General features: G+C 38.8%; 1 protein-coding gene across 3 annotated transcripts in view; it reads right to left on the bottom strand.

Moving 5' to 3' along the window:
- LOC122811579 (major histocompatibility complex class I-related gene protein-like) overlaps positions 1 to 25,513 on the bottom strand; it is a 227,994-nt gene that overhangs the window by 52,826 nt on the left and 149,655 nt on the right. For all 3 annotated transcript variants that reach the window (XM_044083509.1, XM_044083510.1, XM_044083508.1), the window contains one exon: positions 6,875 to 6,945. In XM_044083509.1, the coding sequence (XP_043939444.1) occupies positions 6,875 to 6,945 (71 nt within the window). The remainder of the gene's footprint in view (positions 1 to 6,874; positions 6,946 to 25,513) is intronic.

Here is a 25,513-nt window from a genome sequence, read left to right on the forward strand (position 1 = left end):
GCTTGTGAAGATATTTGTATGAAATAAAGATATTCTATTCTTGGTACGTAAAGCACAGATACTCTTTTCAGAACAAAGCAATTCAACAATTAAGTTTATATATCACCTCATATAGCAACATCATCTCTCACAATTTTTAGAATTGTGAAAAAGATTCCTGTACAAAGAAAGTACCATGGAGTATTTTTTCAGGCCATATGGAAAAATATTATATTTTAAGATCATTTTAACTTCCATTTTTTTCTAAATAAAATGTAAGTGATGCAAAATATTTCACATTTGGATTATTAATTATCCCAAATGTACTGCTCTGAAATGATCTGCCACTGAACTTTCTCTTTCACTAGTCTGGGAATCATTGAGATGCTCCTCTGTTCGAAATTCAGTCCTGTTGTTATCATATTAATCTAAAATAAATTACTGTTACACTTAGTAATGTAAACTATCATACAAGTAACACCGTTGGAAAATACATTACACTGAAAAACATGATTATTAACATGCTTTGTTGTTTCATTACCCATTCAGGCACAAAACATTACACCTACTGCAGTGATGCGTATCAACCAGTTCCCACTTAGAAAATTCAATTTTGTGAGTCTTATTACAAAATAACTAAAAGTTAATCTGGGTGGACTTTAAATGATGTCACATGAAACAGATGGCAGGTTTCATGATGACTACAAAGCAGTAGAAGGGCAATTACTTGAAACCAGAAAGGCAAATGAACTGAGAAAGGTAGCAACAGTTCAGAGAAGAAGCAGGCAGGGGGTCATTGTAAAATGGATACCCTAAGCAGGTTGGTGGAGACGTACTTGTTGTAAAATAATCTGTTTTACACTGTACCAATGGAAATGGCACATTGTAATTATATATCATATTTTCTGTGTTTCTTTCTATCAGCTAGAGCTATACAGTGTAATCCACATCAGAATCATATTTTGAAATAGTAAAATTATACTTCAGCTTGATTTAGTAGGTGATCTCCCAGAAAACACTTGCCTTTTAAATGAAATATGGGCAGAAATGGCAAAGGGACTTGACGTCTCAAAAGATCTTCTTGATGTCATTATAGTGAAAGGTAAAAATTGTTTCTAGGTGCATAATTATATTTAAGACAATTATTAAAATATGTGGTGGCATTACATTCTCTTAAGTTTTTAGCAATATGATCTTTATTCCTTCATTATTTAAACACACTTCACAGCAGACATATAAATTAAAACAAGTAGAAAAGTTAACAGGTAATAAGCCACAAGAATAAATTTATTCATGACCACTATGTCTAAAACAGCTAAAGAAAATTCAGCATCAAATGTTACGCTCCAAAAATATTTACTCAGCAGTTTAGCACAAAGAGCAGAACGAACTGTTTGCTCTTCCCAAAAAAGACAATAATTTGGCAATGACGAAGTGAGTCTTAACATTTTTTAAGTTATTGGGCAACCTATGGCTTTTGTGCAGTCACTTAAAGTGAATAGATGCAAGCAAGTTGAGGACTGAGGGTATCAAAGACTGCAAAAAAGAAACTATATCTTCCATTTCAGTCCTCTTACATAACTCATAGATTATGAAGTCATTTCTCCTGGAATTATTTTTCTGTCTTCATTTCAGCTGAGAGAATTTATTTTAACATAGGAGTATTTGAAGTTACACATATCCCATGGGCATTTACTACAGGAGGTTTGAAGTAAGTCATTGTGAAGACTCTAGCTTGGCTGGGTCTTTTTTTGCAGTTTTTACCAAATGCTTTGTCTGAGTAATATTTTTATACTTTGTTATGGCTGTATTTCTTCTTCTGCAACATCGCCATTGTCATCACTACAAATACATTAAAAGTGATTGATTCTGGTGGAGTTTGTTTGCAAGCATGTTTTCGTTCAGATTTTTGGACTGTCCATGTGTGCTTTATTTCCAAGGAAGTAAGTCCAATTTCAAATCTTGGACAGCAGAGAAGACCATCTGTAAGTTTGATGAAGAACTATTACAAGAAGATTATAAAGTAAACAACATGTCCCAGAGTGGCACAGTCCACTGTGGCACCTGCACTGATGTGGTCTCCTATGACATGTGCAGTGATGTGGTTTTCCCATGGCACTTGCAGTGGTTCTGTCTCCTGTAAAATCTCTAGATGGTTGCATCCCCCAGCTAAAATTTCAACAACTCTCCATTACTCATAAATGACATCAGCACTGGTGGGATTCGCTCATGATTCCTGCAGTTGTATGGTCCCCAAGACATGTACAGTGGTGCAGTTACCCTGTAATTCCTGAACTTGTGCTGTCCCATGTGACATCTGCAGTGGTGTGGTTCATTCATGACACCAGCATTGGTGTGGTTTCCTGTGACTTCTGCAAATATATGTTCCCCCTTGATACCTGCAGTGGCTCGGTCCCTTTTGACACCTTCAGTGTTGTAGTCACCTATGACACCTGCACTGGAGTGGTCTGCTGTGACAATTGCAGTGCTCTACTTCATCTATGACACCTATAATGATGTTGCCCCTGTGACATCTGCACTAGCATGTTGTGCCTGTGGTAGCTACAGTGGTGTAGTACCCCCAGCACTTACAGTGGTGCAGTTCCCTTGTGACACCTGCAGTGATGCATTCACTTGTGACACCTTCAGTGGTGGAGTTCATAGATTCACAGATTCATAGATATTCCAAGGTCACTGAGTCCAATGACCATTCATGATTTGCCAGTACCTTCCTCAGGCTGCACCTCCATTCTACAGGAGGGACATACCAGTCAATCCCAGAGTAAATTTGTGGATACTCAAACAGTCATGTACTTAATTTTAAAGGAAGATAGTAAGTCACGCTGCTTAACCTTCAGGAGAAAGTTTATCCCAGAGGTTTGGGAGGTTCTGGGTTATAAATCTGTGTTTTATTTGTCTCTTGGTGAAGATTTAGATCCCTGGATCTAGTATTGGTGGAGCTATTGGACTTATAGAGAAACAGGAGGTCAAGAATAATTTGGTCTCTAATGATACCACAAAGAAGATAGAGATCTCTCCTCAAAAGTCTTTAAGACACTGAATAAAGGGTTAGGGCTTTCAGCTTTTCTAACTCAGGGACTTTAGGCCTCTAATCTTTTTGGTTAGGAGCCTTTGAGGTCTTTGTAACTGTATTTAGTGAGATACATTCCAAAGTGAGCATTGTACTCAGTAACTGGTCTGATCAATGCTGAGTATAAGAGGGTGCTAACCTGTTTAGACCTTGACGATATTTCTTTTAGAAATTAGCTGGGCTAAATAAAAGGATTTCCTAACAACCACTGTCAAATGATGATCAAAACAGAGGACACTATCACCTCAAGTACCTAGGTCCCTGACTACTTTTCATTTTGTAGTGGTGTGTTATCTATGCAGAATGATGAGTGGAGAGGTTGTCTACCAAAAGTGATGACACTACACTTTTAGCATTTAGTTTGAGCATATTCTTATCACACCATAAGTTCAATTGAGAAAGTTCATTCTGGAGGATTTGGGTGCACAAGGATAAGTAACAACAACCTCCAGTTTGCAGTCATCCCAGTTTCTCTGAGGTGTCATGGGGAACCACATCATTATAAATATCACAGGGGCTGTATAACTGTAGGTCTCATGCTGGTACCTGCATTGGCGTGGTCCCATGTGACTCCTCTAGTAGTGACAATCCATTACACCTGCAGTGGGTTCCATGACATCTACAATGGTGTGGTCTCCTAAGTCACTGTCAGTTGTGTGGTTCCCCATGACACCTACAATGGTTTGGACCACTGTGACACTAGCAGTGGTGTGCTTTCCCCCAAGACACCTACTGTTGAGCAGTTTTCCCATGACAACTGCACTGGTGTAGTCCCCTGCGATATCTGCAGTGGTGTATCTCCACATGACACTACAGTGCTGCAGCACCATATGACACTTGTCCATGTGACGCCTACAGTCATGGGGCTCCCCTATGATACTGGCAGTGGTGCAATCATCTGTGACACTTACATAGGTACATTTCCCTGTAAAACCTGAACTAGTGTGGTCCTATGTGACATCTGCAATAGTGTGGTACCCCCATGACACTTTCAGTGATCCCCAGGAAATCTGCACAGGAGCAGTTTCCTATAATACCTAAAGTGATGCAGTTTGTCTGTATCACCTGCATTGGTGTGGCAGACTCCTGTGGCACTTGCACTGATATGGTCTCCTGTGGCACCTGCAGGGGTGTGTCTCTATAACACCCATAGTGTCACTGTCACCCAATGACACCTGTACCTTTACTTCCCCATGACATCTGTTTGGTGTTTTCTCTAGTGTCACCTGCAGTGATGTGTTTTCCCATGACACCTGTATTGACATGGACACCCTGAGACACATGCAGTGCTGTGATTTCCCTGTAACACCCACAGTGTTGCTGTCACCCCTTGACACCTATACTGCTACTGCCTCTGTGACATCTGCAATAGTGTAGTCCTCCATAACACCTGTAGTGTTGATGTCATCCTGTGATACCTGTACTGTTACTCCCCCTGTGACACCTGATTTGATGTGGTCCCTAATAGCAGCAGCAGTGTTGCAGTCTCCCATGATACAAGTATTGTTACTGCCCTGTGACACCTGTAGTGATGTGGTATCCTCATGAAACCTGCAGTTGTGCATCCTCCTGTGTCAGCTGCAGTGATGTAATCAACTGTGATATCTGCAGAGTTCTGGTTACATCATAACACCTACACTGAAGCAGCCCCTGTGATACCTGTAATGATGTGGTCCCCATGACACCTTCATTATTGCAGATCTATGAGATCTGCATTGATGTGGTTCCCCCATGACAGCTGCACTGGAAGACTCCACTGTGATACCTGCAGTAACATTGTTCCTTTATGTCATTTACACTGGTGTGATCCCCTTTGACACTTATAGTAGTACAGTTTACCCATGACAATTAAAGTAGTGCAGTTTTCGATGACTTGGAATGTTTTACTTAGTTTTTAAAAAGCAATTATTTGACATGTCTTTTAGATGAAGTCATTCCAGCTGAACCTGTAGACATTTAAGAAGCATACATAATTTCTAAGCAGAGAAAATAAGTCAGTGAGCTGTATTTTAAGCATTCTTTGTACAGTGAGTAAACCTTCTAGTTGACCTCCTGACACAGAGGAGCACGTAACTAAAAATGTTCATTTTTCATACAGTTCAACACTTGTTTTTTTTTAAATATGTGGTTGCCAAAAAAAAGAGATGCTAAGGAAGTAGATGAGTGAGTCACTTTTTAAACAAGCAACCAACCCCTATATGTTATTGTACTGTGCTGATGAAACAAGTCTGTTCCTTTTTAACAACTCACACTTTTGCATCACTACCAGAACATAAGAACTTCCAAGTCTCAAAAGAGGGAGTTTACCAAAGTCTTGAAACATTAAGCAATTGAAAAAAAAACATTCAAAGTGTCAGTTTGCTCCAAAAAAGTAAGGGAATGCATAGTATGCGTTACAATGGAATGAAACCTTTCATTGACTATGTACAATTAATTAATTTATGTATTTATTTGTTTGTTTGTTTTTTTTGTTATCAGGGTAGTGGATTGATTCAGAAAGGACCCATTTTAGCCACAGCTAGATGGAAGCTACAATAAAAAACAAGAAATGGTATATAAATACATATACATGCACATTATATACATTCATATACATGATGCACGTTATATGCACATATACAGATGAGGAATTAAGGAATTCTTCAAAGATAAAGCACTCACTCATTCATAATACATTGGACTTTGCAGATTGATAGGTATTGTACTGATACCACTAAGAAAAAAGTCTGAGAGAGACATTTAAGTAAAAAGATGTAGTTATAAGCAGTAATCACTTTAAGAGTGAGGAGATTATATTATGCAGAGCATTGAACACAGACGTTGAGAGGTAATATTTTTTTTATGTTTTAGCAGGGTGTTTGGAGTAGCTATAAGCAGCAGCTATTTTCAGGTAGCCTCACAGTTTTCCCTTAAATATGGTTTAACACAGATGTTGAGGATTTATCACAGTCACATAAAGTAGGTCCAAGGACTGAAAACACATGGTCAGTAGATGAAATGGGAGTTAGCATGGGGCCCAGTCACTACAGTAGCGCTGTTGGTACAGAGTGTTGTTTATAGCCAATACGTGGATTAGTGATGGTATTTTATTGCTGTATAATTTATTTATTATTTATTTTACATTTGTTGACCGGGCTAGTCTAGCTGGACATGTATCTGTTTTCAGTAGAGGGCCGGGGAGAAAAGCTCCAGTACAGGCAATAAACAATGATTTGTCACATAAAGCATTAATATGAGTAAACAATACAAGGTAAAAAAAGAAAATCAATTTCAACACAAAATAAATACTAAAAATAGGAGATAAACTTATAATATATACTACTGTATTAGACTTATAAAACAGAAACAATAACACAAGATGAAGTTAAAAAAGGTTACTGGTAAAGCTTACTTCTCAGATATAACTCTCAAACTATTGAAAGTGTTTGTGAGGAGCTCAGTAAGGGGAATGGGGAGGAAAATTAGGTAAATGAGGACATGGTTTCAGTCGGGATTAGCACAAGTAGTATAAGGTTTTGTAGACAAGACAGAGTAAAAGTACCTCAGTATACTCCATAAAAAAACCTTTTGGCTCACTGGAAAGTTATTCAGTGGTTTTCCTTTCTTCATGTAAGGAAGCTGAAGTTGCATAGTTTGTTTGAGAGGATCTGGATGTCCATGAGATTTTTCTTGAAGGCATAAAATAAGTTTAGGAATAGTAAGAGGCCTTGTGTTTCTATGAAAAGGGTCCACAATGAACACTTAAAGCAGAATTTTAATATACATGAAATAAAATTAAAACTTTATAACACAAGAGGTGCTTACCTCGATAGTTAAATAGGCTGATTCAGGATTCAGAGGGTCAAACATGTTTTCGTTCAGAACTTCTGGAGATTCTGTTAAAAATGAGTACATTTATAAATTAAATTTATAGAAATAAAGAGAAACATAAATAAATGTGTGAGGCTGTTGCTAAAACTGGCACATAAAGAAAATACTTGAAAATAAAAATAAAAAGAATATACTTAAAAAAATCTAATTACAATTTTATTACTGAGAATGGAAAGTGGTTTAATACAAGTAAACAAGAAAAGAAATAGATGGACAGAATAACTAAAAGAATGATGTTGGTTATTTGTTGCTTCTTAGTTTTTATATTACTGAAACAAATGTATTTCGAAAAGTTAACACTAGAAGGAAATTTTTCAGCCAGAAACATTATGATTTTATTGATGGGAACAAACTACTGAATAAATTCTGTAAATACTCAAAGTATTTATGGACCTATGAAATACAAACCTTACATAACTTGTATGACCCAAGTCCTGTAAGGAATGTAACTATCAACTTTTATTAAATGACCGCATCTTTATTTGTTTTATGCTCAGAAAAAGTATATCACAACCTGATAGCAGTGCATGTCTATGCTAGGTAGCACTCTTGGCGGAGTGGAGAAGTTGTACATAGAGACTAATTATTGGTGGAAGTCAGTTAAATGAAGACCTCCCCTGTGATAATGTTTGCAAGACCAATAAAAGAAAGAGACTGACATTGCAAAGCTCTTACATTTCAGTTTCTTTCATTACAACTATACTTCACAGATTCTACTGTCATGTGTATGGGCTTGAACTTAATACAGATCATGAACTGTACTAAATTTGGCTTTTCAGTTTACTTAAGCTAGCAGTAACTACAACAAAAGTTTATAATGCACAGATTGGGGGTATCACATGGAAAGATATGGCCTTTTATAGGGTTATTAATGGAAAACACAGGCCAGGACAGACCCAACAAGGCTGAATCTTCTTTATTAGATGGACATATCTCTCCAGAACACAATGGTGCAGTTGTTATACAAAGCAACATTACAAATTCAGCTAATTTCTGATCTTCATGATCCATTTCATTTTAATGACAAATCTTCATCTCTGATAGTGCAGCAGGTGGAATGGGAGGGGTCTATATTAAATAAGCAAACACTTATTCATCGACCCTAGTTCAGCGAACGCTGAAAATGCCGAACACTCGGAACAGCGATTTTTTCCCAGGGAAAAAAAATCGCTGTTCCACAAAAAAAAAAAAAAAAAAAGACTTAAAACAGTATTTAATGTGGGGGGCTTTGCCCCCCACACCCCCCCTACTTAAATATACCAACTTCGAGATCGCACCACAGTGGAGGAAATGGCAAACTCCCAAAACTGGCCCAGCGATTTTTCCCTGTGAAAAAATTTGCTGTTCTGGGTGTTCGGCATTTTCAGTGTTTGCTGAAATAGGGTCGATGAATCAGCGTTCGCTTTCTTAAGTGTTCGCTGATTCAATATAGACCCAAATGGGAGGTGGTTGACAATGCAACAGCCTGCTGAGGAGCCATTACCATGACTCCTAGAGCCCATTGCATATACACTTAAGTGGTGGAACCTCTGCCATCAGGCAACTAGAGGACTGTGTGGCCCCTAGCACTGGCCATCTTGATGCATATCAGTCATCTTATAGGTTACACTGATATCCCACTGGGTCAAACAGCAACTAGCACGCTGCCCATACCCTAACCAATCCTTAGTCAGGTGTATCTCTTTCATATTTTTCCATATTTTTCCAGAACTCACTGTCACATAGTCCCCTACTCTCCATTATCATTTGTCTACCCTCTTTGTCTCTGTCTATCTGAGATCTCCCCCTGGTAGTGTGGCCCCATCAACCCTTTCTTGTCTGTACTGCTACAGGTTTTATCTGTGTGACTTCAGTGCCTACTCTTCGCAAACCTTTCCTTACCCTGCTTCCTTATTATCCTCACCATCATACATTCTTTCTCTGTCTCCCTTTCTATATATAACATATATATATAATATATATATATATATATATATATATATATATATATATATATATATATGGTTTACTATCATAATTCAGACGCTTATGTTGTCGACACCACTACAGCGAACGACAAGGGTCGAATGGTGACAATGTCGAACCCAACATTATTGAAGTACAAATCTCGCCCCCTATCTCGACCCATGTTAAAGCCCATTTGGAAGTCGAATTTGAGATGTACTTTCATCAATGTCAGAATTCGACATTGTCACTTTCCCACTTAGGAATCGGAGATACTGGCTTTCGACAGAATGCACTTCGGAGTTATAAAAGTAAACCATATATGTATATATATATATATATATATATATATATATATATATATATATATATATATATATATAAAATAGATCCTAGATTATAAACACATATATAATAGAGTGTATATAATTTACATATATATATATATATATATATATATATATATATATGTGTGTGTGTGTGTGTGTGTGTGTGTGCATCCACTTTCAAATTTCAAAATTCCAAAACTTTGAATCTCTAAATACCAAAGCCCAGAGAATCGAAGTTTTGGAATCTCAAAACGTGCCAATGGAGATCACCATACAGTGCAGAATGGGAATTTTACCATTCCCTTCACTGTAGTGCGATCTCAGAGTTGGTATATTTAAGTAGCAGGGGGTGGGGGGTGCACGGGAGCTTGCTCCCCCCCCTGCAAAAACATGACTTCTGAAGTTTTATCGTTTTAGATATTTTTTTCATTTTGAGATTCCAAAATTTCAGTCCTCTAGTCTTCAGTATTTAGAGGTTCGAAGTTTGATAATTTCCATATTTGAAAGTGGACCCGACCCATATATAGATATATATATATATATATATATATATATATATATATATATATATATATATATGTGTGTGTGTGTGTGTGTGTGTGTATATATATATACATGTGTAAATATATATATATATATATATATATATATATATATATATATATACATATAGGTTTATAGGTTCATAGTTAGGTACTAGGCTATCTGCCCAAAGGCATTTATAAGCCTAGCCAGAATGTGTTGGCTTTCACCACCCCCTTAGATTAGTTCCCTGTGCCTCTGTCCAGCAGAGCCACTGAAGTGATCCCTGGGGTAAACTTTCTGTTTCCCATCCACTCATCAAGGTTTCTCTTGAAGAGTGTTAGTGAGGATCTCTGCCTAATGTAGATTGGAATCTTGTTCCAAAGCATGGGAAGTCTCTGGGACAGGAATCTATCCCTCCAGCACGTCCTATTTATTGTTGTGGTGAGGTTTAGATCCCTAGAGTGTGTGGCTTGAGGGGATAAGGTTTTCTTTAGATGGAGCATGTCCATCAATTCTGGATTGGATATGGCCTTGTATGTCAGGCAGAGATCACCTCTGAGTAGGTGGTATGCAACTGAGTGCAGCTGGAGTTTTTTCAGTCGCGCTGCATAGGGCATCTGTTTGAGGCCAGTGATCCTCTTGGTGAGGTACTTCTGTGGTCTTTCCAGCTGTTTTAGGTATCTTGTAAGGTACATCCCAAATGGGGTGTTGTACTCTATGATGGGTTTGATGAGTGATGAGTAGAGGGGCACAATGACCTCTTTTGATGTGGATGCGAACCCTTTTGTGATTATTTTGGTCACATAGAAGGATTTTCTAACCACTTTGCAATGTGATTATCAAAGGTGAGATTACTATCTACATGGGTCCCCAGATCCCTTATTACGTCTTCTGTATTTAGGGGACTACCACCTATGTGGTAGTTTGTGGGTACTTTGTTTTTTCCAAAGGGGATGACTATGCACTTTTTGGCATTTAGCTTGAGGCCATGATTTTGACACCAGGTATCCGTCTCTGTGAGACCCTTTTGGAGGATGTCTGTGTCAGCCGGAGAGTCACTTATAGCCCCTAGTTTGCAGTTGTCTGCAAGCTTGGTCAGCTATAGTCCTCCTGTGCTTGCCTGTACCTCTGAGAAGTATATGCTGAACAGGAGGAGTCCTAGGACTGATCCCTGGGGAATGCCACTTGTAACCGGTTTAGAGTCGGACCCAGCTCCCACAATTCTCACCATGTGGGTTCTGTCCATGAGCCAGTTGGCAACCCATCTTGTGACGTAGGGGTTATGATCGGGCTGGTGAGCTTGTCTATAATACGAGAATGGGGAATGGTGTCGAAGGCCTTTCCGAGGTCTACGTAGGCTGTGTGTACCATCTTTCCCTCATCTATAGCCTTAGTAACTGTCTCAAAGAAGTCCACCAGGTTTAGGAGGCATGATCTGCCATTAACAAAGCCGAACTGGGTAGGATCCAGTATTTGGAGGTTCCCAATGTCACTGTTAATGAGTTCCATGATGATGTGCTCCATAGCCTTGCAGACCAAGCTAGTCAGGCTTATAGGGTGATAGTTCCCAGGGTCAGTTGTGGCTCCACCTTTGTGGAGCTGAATAACCGTTGCTGTGCACCACTCTATGGGTACATAGCCTGTGGAGAGGCTGAGTTTGAACAGTGTGTTTAGGTGAGAGGTTAGTTCGTCTTTGAGCTCGTGTAGGATGCAGCCTGGGACACCGTCCGGTCCCATTGATGCTGTGTTTTTGGCTTTGGATAGGGCTGTTTCAACCTGAGTGTCTGTGATTTCAGGGACTCTACATTCTTCTGGTATGGTTATGGGCCCTTTTGGGAGTGAGAGGGGGGTGAAATTTGCACTGAACCTGTCTGCCAGGATGTTGGCAATATCAGTCGGTTCAGTGTATTTTGTGCCATTCTGCACTAACTCCGAGCAGATCTGAGGATTGCCACTTAGATTCTTGACATAGCTAAAGAATGCCTTGTGGTTATCTTTGGAGTCCTTGGCCCGCCTTGGATGATTTTATGAGGGATCGTAGTTTCTTGCTGATACTGATCAGGGATGTCTTTCCTTCTTGGGATTTTACTCTTTTCTGTACTAGTTTCCTCCTTCTATTGTATAACTTGTTTATGGCAGGAATCCACCAGACTGGTTTCCTTTTCTTGGAGGAGTTAGTCTTGGTTTTGCTTGGAATGGCATGATCCATACATTCTTGTAGGTTCCCATGGAATGCATTAGTAAAGGATTTTGCAGGTTGGACAGCGTTATCCTTCAGCATGGGGGCTTTGAAACTTTCCATCTTGGTCTTAAGTGACATGAAGTTTGCTTTTGAAAAGTTTTTCACTGTGGTTTCCTTGTCTGGGGGTGTGGGCAGAATGTGGATATCCAGAGTGATTTGTTTATGGTCAGATCTAAATAGTGAGGGGTTGACCTCCGGTGTGGAACATCGGTCGCCCATGTTGGTGATGACCAGGTCCAATATGTTGTCACCTCTGGTTGAAGTGTTGACCAGCTGAACCAGGGCGTTTGAGTTTCTGAATTCTAGGAAATGCTGGGCAAGGGAGTTACTACTTGAGTAGTTCTCCCAGTTAATGTTTGGGTAGTTGAAATCACCCAATATTAGGATGTTTGGTAGGACCTTTATGTTTCCCAGTGTTTCCAGAAATGCGGAATGGGGGTCCTGGGACATAGTGGGTGATTTGTAGCAAGCTACAATTTGAATTGCAGTTTTGCCCATTTTTAGTTGCACGTGGATGATCTCTGAAGCATCGTGCTGTGCCACTAACCTGGAGGTGTGGGTATCCTTGATGAATATGGATACGCCCCCGCCTTATAAATATATATATATATATATATATATATATATATTTATGCATATATGTGTATATATATATATATATATATATATATATATATATATATATATTTATATATATATATATATATATATACACATATATACATGCACACATATATAGATGTATAAACATAAAATAGGGGTACCAATCACCACAGAAAAAAGTTTGCCTTTCTCCTCTCCCACCTATATTTCCTTTATTTTTCTCTTTTGTTTGCACCACTGCTTTCTATGTGTCCCCCATTCTGTACTGTCCTATATGAAACTGCTTGTGGAATAAAGCTATGGCACTAGACATCTATTAAAACAAGCCATTCCTTTCATGGACTCAGTAAGTGTCCAGGTGAATGGACACCAGACAGCCGGCATTCACATTGTGTTATAAGTTATTACTATGTGATGTTTGCCTACAGCCTGCTTCACTACTCACTGACTGATGTTACCAGCTGCTATCCAGTCTTTCTGAGGTTCTCACTAGCTAGTGTGTGGCTGCTTTCTTGCTCTACCACTCATATCTTGCTCTCTTCCTCTGTAGATGGCTTTTCAGAATTGGTCTGATTCCGACATCAGAGCACAGCTTACTAACCAGACTCCCAGTTTTTTTACCTTTTATTACTATTTGGATATTTATAAATACTTAAAATTGCAGTATATTGTATTCATGTGCTGAAAGCCTCGTTCCAGCATGTAGCACATTTCTATGAATCCAAGGTTATATGTAAATCTAGCCGCACCTACCATTTGTTAGTAGCACAGCACAGTTATTACTTGATATCTGTACAATAATTCTATGACAACTGCAAAACCTAGCAATAAACAGCAGCTCTGCCTGGGTTTTATTACCATTGCCTGTATTATTACTGCTACTGTTTTTTTTTTTTTTTTTTTTTTCAGAATGGTGCTCCTCTTATTCAGCTGAGGATTGCTTTATTAGATGTCCAGTGCCATAGCTTTGTTCCACAAGCAGTTGCTTAACTCTCATTGCACATTGTTGTCTTATAACTTCACCTCTCATGTCACAGATTACACTTGGAGGCTGCTTTCTTGCTATAATATAATTTTTACATAATACAGGTATTGTTGCTAAAAAGCAAGTTTTTATTATTAAGCTATCATTCCTGAATAACCCAAAGCCTAGTCATTGTTTTTTTTTAAATCACCGCATCTAAAAATCTGATACTGATCACGACATGCTTCCTGTTATGTTAGTAGCTCATTCCACATCCTAAGAGCTTATAAAATGTAACCAATTTAATAACTGCCTTCTCAATGTGAAAGAAAACCAGTCATCTATATAGTTTTAGAAAGCACTAACTTTAGCTTTCATAATCTCATGACTTAAAAAGATGCGTACATATCTTTAGATGCCAGGGTGAACCTTTGTCACTTCCTTGTTTTTGTGAAAAAAGGTGGAAGAACACAGGTTGAAGTATAGTTTCATAGACACTATAATTTCTATGTGACACTTGGGAACATAAACAAACTTGATTTGATACTCATCTTACACTACTTTATGTAATTCTTTATGAACATTTGTATCTATCTATAAAGTAATTTAACCACACAGCATTTATTGGTAGGCTCACCCAGTTAAGAAACCACAGATGATTGGCAATTGTATCACATATCAGGAAAGTCCCCAGTCACTAGTTAAACCTGCTGGAACATATTCCAAACCATTTAACTTTTAATGTAAGGAGACGCCAGATCTGCGTCTGAAAGTGATCGGTTGGCTGTGAGAAATCTTGGGTAGTACTTTTCAATATTATAGGACCTCTTCAAAAAAATAAAAAAAACTCTAGTTTTGCACAACTCAGTCTATTAACCACTCCTTGGCAAAATCTACAGTCTCTGAAGCATTTTAAGTTTCATTTAATTCTTTTATTCCTGCTGCATTTCTAGCTAGCACCTGTTGAAATCCCATAGTCAGAATAAGCTGTGAGTTTTGTTCAGTGACTTCAGTTTACTAAAATGCTGGGAAGAAGTTGCAGATATATTTCTATAAAGATGACAGAGGGACAGATTATATCTCTATAAGGGGTGCTGAAGCATGTTAGCATATCTAATTCACTGATAGGTTTCCTTGTATGTATAGGCAATTTCCAGATTTTGAATGACACACAGTAAAAGACTGTTAAGTTGTCTGTACCTGGCAGTTAGCACAAGGGACAAGTGCTGAGCTCTTCCTGTGTGTCCAGAGTGCAGTGCACCTTCATTCTGAGGAAGTTATTTAACCATAATGTTCTTCCATTTTGCCCCTGAAAAGGGGCAATCTGTCCAGAGAGCTTACCTGGTCAGCAAATAGGTTAAAAAAAAAATCAAATTTCAGAACCTGTGCTCCAAAATAAATTAATTTTGGGTCTTCGGGCATTAGCTGCATATAATGTACTTCTTTAGACAAGTAGAGCTAATGCAATGGGTCCTAATTTTGACATGTATGTCAGGTTTAATTAAGAATGCATTTGAACTTGTATGCGATATTATTAAAATGCAATGTACATTGAAACTGTCCAATAGTAAACATTCTGCAGGTTAACATGGTTATTAATGTGTACCAGTTATATTTGACAGACTACCTTAACCACTCAGCTATGCAGTTATTGCAAATTAAAATAAGACAGCACATCATACTTGTCTTATCACTCTTTCTTGGTGTCGATTATTACTTCTGTAGGCGTCACCAACTCCTTTAAGCATGCCATGGATTCAAGAGCAAACTCTAGGTACCCACTCATCTGTCACTACCTGGATTTTTCTTCCCAGACTTCCTTCTTTAACTGGCATTGACTATTTATCAGTGACCATTGACTCCTAATCATCTTAAATATTAAAGTTAATGTACACTGTGCTCAGTGTATATTAACATTAATATTCAAGATGATTAGAAGTGAAAAAATAATTCCTTTGCTGTGGCCAGGTTTGGGTTTACACAGTTTATTTCCTCTGGGCATACTCTCTATTTTGGCATTTCCACATGATAACTGGTAGTGGAATCATCACTTGGTTAGACCACTACCCACTTCATTTACAGTCGAGCTGTCCTGGATGGCACTCCCTTATGTGGGGGGAGGTACTATTAATAAACGTTATACTTAGTAGCCTAGACATGCTCTGTTCTGTCTGTACAGAAGAGAAGTGGGCTTGGTCCAGATGAATGTGGCACAATCTATCATCACACCATGACATCTGTTTCTAGTCTGTTTTGTCTCAGGTGAGCTGTAGTATGATATTAACCTGTGAGTATTAAGACAAACTGGATGAAGGCATGAATACAGATGGCAGTGTAACTGGTTGTTACAAGAAAAACTTTAACTGGTAGGTCATTGTATTGTCTACTGTCATTTTTCTCTGAAACTGTAGGGTAACAAAGTTAGCCACAATTCTATCATGCTCCCTTGGAGACATGCCTTCATACATCCAATATGTATCATAATTTCTGACAAGTATTTTAATATTTATTTATTTATTTATTTTACATTTGTTTACTGGGATGGTCTGACTGGGACAGTGCCTATTTTCAGTGAAGGCCCAGGGAGAAAAGCTCCAGCCTAAGCTTACATACAAAATCATCACATCAAATAACAAAAATTATAGACAAAAAAAAATGAGTGTTAACACAGTTACAGGATAAAAATGTAAAACAAAAATATATATACATAGTATCAAATAGAGCAAGACTTTAAACACTTTAATATCAGCAAATATATGGTTGAACTTATGGATTCACTTTATATCCTCAAAATACTGAAATGTCGAAATTCAGTATTTCGAAGCTATAAAGTTGAATCTTTAAAACATAGAAAACTCAGAAGCGCAAAATTCAAAATCTCGCACACCGGAGAGTTTGAATTTCACGCTACTACTGCACACACACACACACACACACACACACACACACACACACACACACACACACATACACACACCATTTTCCCCACACACAGACACAAGCTCTCTACTACATAAAAGCAGGGGGGCAAGTCCCCCATTGCACTCCCCATGCCCCCCACACCCCCCCCTACTTAAATATTCTAACTCTGAGGTCGCACTGCACACAAACACACACACAACACCACCACACAAGCTACATTCTCCTCGCACACACACACATCACAGCAACAAAACAAACTAACACACAACACAGCCCCTACCCAAAACCCTTAACACACACACACTTACCTGAATCCGTAACCACAGCGGAACCTCAGAAGCACGAAATTCAAAACCTCCGGTATTCGAGGTTTTGAATTTCGTGCTTCTGAGCTTTTGCACTTTTCAGGATTCCACTTTATGGGCTCGAAAGACTGAATTTCAACATTTCAGTATTTCAAGCTTCTAAAGTGAATCCTTGAACTTATATATGTGGAGGAACATAACATTAGTTAGGAAATTAAGTAGGAAGAATCACTTAGGCAAAGTAGTGGATAGTTAGTAATACTTCCGTGGTGAGAGCTGCAGCTAGGAATGTGGAGGAGAAGTAGTATTGTTAGAAGGGATATGTTAACAGAGTTAATACCTACAGCCAAATTGTATAAGTAATGCTCAGTTAATAATTAAGTGCACACACAAATCCTGGGAACATATACCAAGCAGAAACTTGTTGTAACAAATAATCCTGTGATAGAAAAAATATTCTCCACGAGCAAGTCTTGTAGGATAAAACACGGCTTTATTACAAAAATGCAGTAGGTGAGCGCTTTCATGGGAATACCTCCCACTTCATCAGACCATTACAATAAAAGTGCTGTCCACCTATTTATAAGGCTAGTCAAATTAGTAATTACTAATTAGGTAATAATTACCCTTTCATTTTAAAAAGATATTCAACTCTACATGAATCACTTGCATTGTTTCTACACAAACATCACTAATATAAAGACGCATGTACAAATAATGTATAAAAATATACATATAAAAATATACATATAAAAATATACATATAAAAATTATAAAATAAATCCCTTAACTGTTTCCAATGTTGTGCTTCAATCTTCATCCTAAATATACCATTCTGCTATGAGCTTCATAACTTACATTTACCCATACATACTTAATGCTGCTGCTAACGTAATTCCCATTTTTTTCATTAACGTAAAGACCTGTTCTTTAGTACAGGCTTTAATGGTATCCTATCATTTAGTCCCTTCCCTCTATTACCTCTTAACCTAACTATCCACGTTACTTCTGAAGTTTCTGTTTTATTGATTATATCTCCCCCTCTATCATTTTCACTGACCACTTCAATGGCCATAAATCTAAAACTGTGTGTAGAACCCATTTTCAACACGTTTAGCCAAAGCAAATGGGAATCACATTAGCAGCAGCATTAAGTATGTATGGGTAAATGTAAGTTATGAAGTTCATAGCAGAATGGTATATTTAGGATGAAGATTGAAGCACAACATTGGAAACAGTTAAGGGATTTATTTTATAATTTTTATATGTATATTTTTATACATTATTTGTACATGCGTCTTTATATTAGTGATGTTTGTGAATACAATGCAAGTATTCATGTAGAGTTGAATATCTTTTTAAAATGAAAGGGAACAATTAATTAGATATTAGTAATTATAATTTGACCTTATAAATAGGTGGACAGCACTTTTATTGTAATGGTCTGATGAAGTAGGTATTCCTACGAAAGCAAGTATTGCATTTTTGTAATGGCAACAAGTTTTATCCTATAGGCCTTGCTAATATATTTTTTCTATCACAGGATTATTTGTTACAAGTTTCTGCTTGGTATGTGTTCCCAGGATTTTTGTGTGCACTTGACTATTTGAGGACTATCTTCTTGGCTAACATTTTTCCAGTTTGTTTTTTGGTTGTTTTGGTTCTTGTGTGTGAATTTAAGTTAATAATTAACCTGGAGTGTTACATGTGCAAAGCCAGGATTCAAATAAGTATCTTTTGGGAGATATTTTGAAATTATTAAGATTGTTTATGGATCTAATACTATGTGGAAAGGTATTCCAATTTTTAGCAACAAAGTTAGTTAAGAGAGTTGCCTGCTGTATTGGATACTTTGGTTACTTGGAGTAAGTCTTTGTTAGATGATTGAAAACTACGAATGTTAGCGTAGGGTTGTAGAAGATTTTTTAGGGAAGGTATGTTGTCAGGATTGTGCATTATTTTGTGAGCCATTATTAACTGGTTATAGTTCATAACATGAGGTAGTTCCAACCAACAAAGATTTTCTAGGCTTTTACAGTGATGGGTTGAATGTGTGGAATCTGTTGCAAAATTGGCAGTCTTATTGTAACATGATTCTAATTTACTTAGCTCTGACTTTTTGAGGTTGGTAAGTATGGGGGATGCATAAAACAGCAAGGAGAGAAGGTGGGTTCTACCTATGGCTATTCTTGCAGCATCTATTAAGAATTTTTTCTTTCTATACATTGTTCCCATTTTCTTGTGAACCTTTTTGATTGTGTTAGAGATGTGTTTGTCAAATTTTAGTCTGTTGCCAATTATGGCACCTAATATTTTGTTTGTGAATCTGGGAAACTCCTAGTATTACTGGCAGTGATATAAAAGTTAGCCGGGAGGTTAGTAGGATTAGATGGATGAAAGATCATAAGTTTAGTTTTATGAGGGTTGAGAATGAGTTGTGAGTTTGGTAGCCACATTTCAATATCAGAGAAGGCTTTTTGTGTGACTGTAAGAAGTTGAGTTATTGTGGATGCTGCACATACGAGGGTTGAATCATCTGTGTATTGCAGGATAGATGCTTGACAGGAGGCAGTATTAAGATCAGTTATGACTGTGCTGAAGAGGAGGGCCCTACAATTGAACCCTGAGGAACTCCAAGTGTTAACAGGAAGGAGTGAGGATAGATCTTGCTTCCATTTCACATCTTGCTGACACCTGATGGCTAGATAGATAATTTTGAAACCAGTTAACAGCACCAGGGTTGATATTAAAATTATTCAGAGTGGACAATAACTTAGGATAGGAAACTGTATTGAATGCTTTAGACATGTCCAAAAAGACTGAAGACACTATTTTGCCATTGTCTCTGAATTTATCTGTAGTATTAGTAAAACTTAGAAGAGCTGTAGTAGTGCTATGATATGGTTGGAATCCATGTTGTGAAGATGAGGGGAGATTATTGTTTAGAAGGTGTTTAAGAAGTTGAAAGTGGATACATTTTTCCAGAATTGTAGAAAGTGGTGAAAGTATAGCAAAGGGCCAGTAGTTTCTTAGTTCTTTTGAATTGCCTCCTTTGTGTAATGGTGTAATATATGTCGTTTTCCAAATAGCTGTTAATCTGTGATATATTCTTATGATGGCTGCTGGGTCTGTGTTACTTAATGGATGTTTCAAATAATGACCACAAAATGGAAATTTTTCAGTTTTGACTCATAATTCCAAGATGATATGTATGACCCATAACTCATGGTACATCAGATCCTTCCTGAAAGAAAATCTCAAACAGCAACAGGAATATACCATTCCTAACAAATATGAACACTGCCCATACTGTATTATTTGTAGAGCAAGTCTATGATGACCCTTTTCATGCTTGGGCCATACTGATTTCCTACCAAAGTTAAAGGCATGCATTTAATTTGGTTAGAGTTCCTTCTTAACTTTGGTCATTTTCAATATTTTACATTATATCTTGAAAATATACAGTTGTTTAGTCATAACATCTCATGAATATAGCTACAATCACAGTTACATTTGGATGCAAGCAAAAATGTTTTGATTTTGTTTGTTTGTTTACTAGAGAATCAAACTTCAGGACTGACATATATATATCGGCAGACTGCAGGCTCACCCCATCATGTCATTGCATTAGGATGCTGAACACTTTTTCAAACTTTACAAAAACTGACAAAGTTAGAGCCCTACTTTCATGTCAGCAAATGTACACTAAGATGTATGTTCATTTTATTATGTAGATTACTATACAATGACTGAAGACACTATTTTGCCATTGTCTCTGAATTTATTTGTAGTATTAGTAAAACTTAGAAGAGCTGTAGTAGTGCTATGATATGGTTGGAATCCATGCTGTGAAGATGAGAGGAGATTATTGTTTAGAAGGTGTTTAAGAAGTTGAAAGTGGATACATTTTTCCAGAATTGTAGAAAGTGGTGAAAGTATAGCAAAGGGTCAGTAGTTTCTTAGTTCTTTTGAATTGCCTCCTTTGTGTAATGGTGTAATATATGTCGTTTTCCAAATAGCTGTTAATCTGTGATATATTCTTATGATGGCTGCTGGGTCTGTGTTACTTAATGGATGTTTCAAATAATGACCACAAAATGGAATTTTTTCAGTTTTGACTCATAATTCCAAGATGATATGTATGACCCATAACTCATGGCCCATCAGATCCTTCCTGAAAGAAAATCTCAAACAGCAACAGGAATATACCATTCCTAACAAATATGAACACTGCCCATACTGTATTATTTGTAGAGCAAGTCTATGATGACCCTTTTCATGCTTGGGCCATACTGATTTCCTACCAAAGTTAAAGGCATGCATTTAATTTGGTTAGAGTTCCTTCTTAACTTTGGTCATTTTCAATATTTTACATTCTATCTTGAAAATATACAGTTGTTTAGTCATAACATCTCATGAATATAGTTACAATCACAGTTACATTTGGATGCAAGCAAAAATTTTTTGATTTTTTTTGTTTGTTTACTAGAGAATCAAACTTCAGGACTGACATATATATATCGGCAGACTGCAGGCTCACCCCATCATGTCATTGCATGAGGATGCTGAACACTTTTTCAAACTTTACAAAAACTGACAAAGTTAGAGCCCTACTTTCATGTCAGCAAATGTACACTAAGATGTATGTTCATTTTATTATGTAGATTACTATACAATGAAACCATCTCTTTAAAACAATATTTGGATGTTGTAGCGGATGACTGCTTATACATAGCATGGGCATTTATCACATTCCTTATGGGCTCGATCTTTGCAATAGTACTTCCCCAATTTGATGGCTGTGCTCATGAGTTTGTAACACAGTAATGTGCAAGTCCCTTGCATTTGAGTGTGTTATGCAGCAGCCAATGTAACAGAAGTGTGCAGCTCATGATACTTTCATCCCACTAAGTATTGTGTAGTTCAGTAAGGTGTAATGGACTTGCACCTGGTTGCAGTAAGGAATACAATGCAGCTGCCATGCAGCACTTCTTGGTTTAGGTTCATAGGTTCATAGGTTCATAGGTTCATACTAGGCTATCTGCCCTAGGGCATTTATAAGCCTAGCCAGAGTGTGTTTGGCTTTCGCCACCCATTTTAAATTAATTTTGCTATGCCCTTCTTCAAGGTTAGTATACTGTGCCTTTGTCTAACAGTGACACAGAAGTGATACCCGGGGTAAACCTACAATCTCCCATCCACTCATCAATATTCCTCTTGAAGAGAGTCAATGAGGGACTCTGCCTAACCTGGACTGGGATTTTATTCCAGAGTGAAGGGAGCCTTTGGGTTATGAATCTGTCCCTCCAGCATGTCCTATTTATTTCAGTGCTGAGGTTCAAGTCTCTCGGTAGCGTAGCTCAATGGGATTTGGATTTTCTGAGGTGCAGCATGTCCATTAATTCCGGGTTGGACATGGATTTATACATCAGGCACAGATCGCCTCTGAGCAGGTGGTATGCCACTGAGTAGAGCTGGAGTTTCTTTAACCGGGCAGCATATGGCATCTGTTTGAGCCCTTTGATCCTCTTGGTGAGGTACTTTTGGGGTCTTTCCAGTTGCTCCAGGTGTCTGGTAAGGTACATCCCAAAAGGGGCATTGTACTCAATTATGGGCCTGATGAGGGATGAGTAAAGAGGCACGATGACCTCCCCTGATCTAGATGTGAATCCCTTCATTATTAGGTGGGCTATATAAAATGTTTTCCTAACCACTTTGGCCACGTGGTTGTCAAATGAGAGATTGCTATCAACTTTGGTCCCCAGGTCCCTAATTACTTCTTCTGTACTTAATGGATTACCACCTATTAATTTGTGGGCACTTTGTTTTTGCCAAAGGGGATGACTATACACTTTTTGGCATTTAGCTTGAGGCCATGGCTCTGGCACCAGTTGTCTATTTCTATGAGGCCCTTTTGGAGGATGCTTGTGTCAGCTGGAGAGTCGATTATGGTGCCCAGTTTGCAGTCATCTGTGAACTTGGTCAGCCACAGTCCTTCCGTGTTGGCCTGTATCTCCGGGAAATATATACTGAACAAGAGAGGTCCCAGGACTGAGCCTTGTGGGATGCCACTTGTAACTGGTTTGGAGTCTGACATGGCTCCAGCAATTCTAACCATGTGGGTTCTGTCCTTGAGCCAGTTTGCAACCCATCTAGTGACATAGGGGTTTATATTTAAGCTGGTGAGCTTATCTATAATGCCCGAGTGGGGTATTGTATCAAAGGCTTTTGCGAGGTCCAGGTAGGCTGTGTGGACCACCTTCCCCTCGTCAATGGCCTTGGTGACTGTTTCAAAGAAATCGACCAGGTTTAAGAGGCAGGATCTGCCCTTAACAAAGCCGAACTGGGTAGGATCCAGTGTCTGTAGGTCCCCAATATCTTTATTTATGAGGTCCGTGATGATCCTTTCCATAGCTTTGCAGTCCAAGCTAGTCAGGCTTATGGAGCGATAGTTTCCAGGATCCGTTGAGGCACCACCTTTGTGGAGAGGGACCACTGTTGCTGTATGCCACACTTTGGGTACATATCCTGTAGTAAGGCTGAGATTGAACAGTAGTTTTATGTTTGGGTTTAGCTCTTCTTGGAGTTCATGTAGGATGCAGCCTGGGACACCGTCTGGTCCCATTGATGCTGTGTTTTTTGCTTTGGAGAGGGCGGATCTTACCTGAGCACCTGAGATGTCAGGGGCAGCAGTCTGCTGGGATAGATATTTGCCCTTTGGTGGGAGAAGTTTGCGCTGAACCTGTCAGCTAGGATGTTGGCAATGTCTGTGGGTTCGGTGTATTTTTTTGTCATTTTGGACTAATTCTGAGCATATCTGGGAATTCCCACCCAGGTTCCTAACATAACTAAAGAAAGCCTTGAGATTATCCTTAGTGTCCTGTGCAATTTTTCTCTCGAAGCTGGCCTTAGACGATTTTATGAGTGCCCGTAGTTTTTGCTAATACTGATCAGAGATGCCTTCCCTTTTGGGATTTTGCTCTATCATGTAGTAGCTTCCTCCTTCTATTGTATAGTTTGTTTATGGCTGGGGTCCACCAGACAGGACGCCTGCCTTTGGAGGATTGGGTCTTGGTTTTATTTGGGATTGCATGATCCATGCATTCCTGAAGGTGTTCATAGAATGCGTTTATAAAGGATTCTGCGGTCTGGGCCGTATTTTCCACAGGCTCGGGGGCTTTGAAGGATTCCACCTCGGTTTTGAGGAGTGTGAAATTTGCTTTAGAGAAGTTTTTCACTCTGGTTTTCTGGGCAGGGGGTGGGGTTGGGATGTGAATATCCAGTGAGATTAGTTTATGGTCTGATCTTACCAGTGAGGGATACACTTCTGGTCTGGAGCATAGAGTCCCCATGTTGGTGATGATCAGGTCCAGTATGTTTTCCCCTCTTGTGGGAGTGGTAACAAGTTGTTCCATAGCATTTGAGTTTATAAATTCTAGAAACCTTTGGGCTAGGGCGTTGGAGCTAGAGTAATGCTCCCAGTCTATGTTTGGGTAGTTAAATTCGCCCAATATAATGGTGTTTGGAGAGACCTTCATATTTCCCAGTGTTCTCAGGAAGGCTGAGTGGGGTTCCTGGGTTTGGGAGGGTGGTCTGTAGCAGGCTATAAACTGGAAGGCAGTTTTACCCACTGTTAGTTGCACATGGATAGTCTCTGATGCTTCATGCTGTGCCACCAACCTGGAGGTGTGGGTATCTTTGACGAATATTGATACTCCTCCTTTTGTGGTTCGGTCCAAGTTTTGGGGCCGAAAAGCATGGTATGAGGTATAACCTGGTAGTGCTGGGGTGCTCTCAGAGCCTTGACCCAGGTTTCTGTTACTGCACAGATATCAGTGTTCTCCATGCTAAGGAGAGTTTAAGTGCGTGCATCTTGAGGTTTAGACTTCTGGCATTGAGTAGCATTACTCTTAGTTTCTTATCCCTTGTGATACCTATGGAGGTGGGTTTGTCTTTTGAGCCTTGCCTAAAAAGGCACTATGGGGAAGCAAGAGCCTTTGCCAATATCCAAAAGCCCAAGGGTGACAGGTGCAAGCCATCCCTAGCGAAGCATCGTGGCTTGTCGAGCATGTCATCCCAAGCTGACAGGCATTGGATCCCCTTTGAATGACACCAATACTTAAGACAACTGTTGAAATTGATCATCTTGTCTTCATATTGTGGCATCATTCTTGGTGAGGGTAAGATGCTACTCAAGGTCAGGGTCATACCAGCCTGGGCTACATGCTCAGAGAGCTCCTCTATGTCTCTTTTCATGTAGTCCAGGGAGGTACGTCTCAGGTCATTCACACCAGCATGGACAATGACCGAGTCATATTTGTACTTGCCTTGGAGTGACCTGAGTGCTTGTGTTATGTGGCGGATCCTAGCGCCTGACAGGCAGCTCACCGTGACCTTCTCCTTGCTCAGCCTGGTGAGCGGGATGTCAGTGTGCCTGATGATAGTCACCTATTACAAGTGTATCAGGTGTGTTGTTTAGCCTTAAGGGCTGTGACTGTTCAGCACACTGGCTTTGTGAGCTATGTGTTGCATGTGTTTTGTTTTGGGGTAATGGTTGCTTGGGTGTCTGCTTTGGAGGTCTCTGCTGTTTAGGCAGATTTTTATTTAGAGCCTCCGAGTATGTTTTTGTGTGTTTATGTGTTTGGTTTGCTGTCGTGGTAGGTCTATGTGAGACTGGAATTGTAGTGAGTGTGGTTTCCTTCTCCTCCTGACTGGTTACACCAGTACTGAGTTGAGAGA

The sequence above is a fragment of the Protopterus annectens genome, chromosome 9.part0 (assembly GCF_019279795.1).
Source record: "Protopterus annectens isolate FY-2018-M chromosome 9.part0, PAN1.0, whole genome shotgun sequence".
Taxonomy (NCBI): Eukaryota; Metazoa; Chordata; order Ceratodontiformes; family Protopteridae; genus Protopterus; species Protopterus annectens.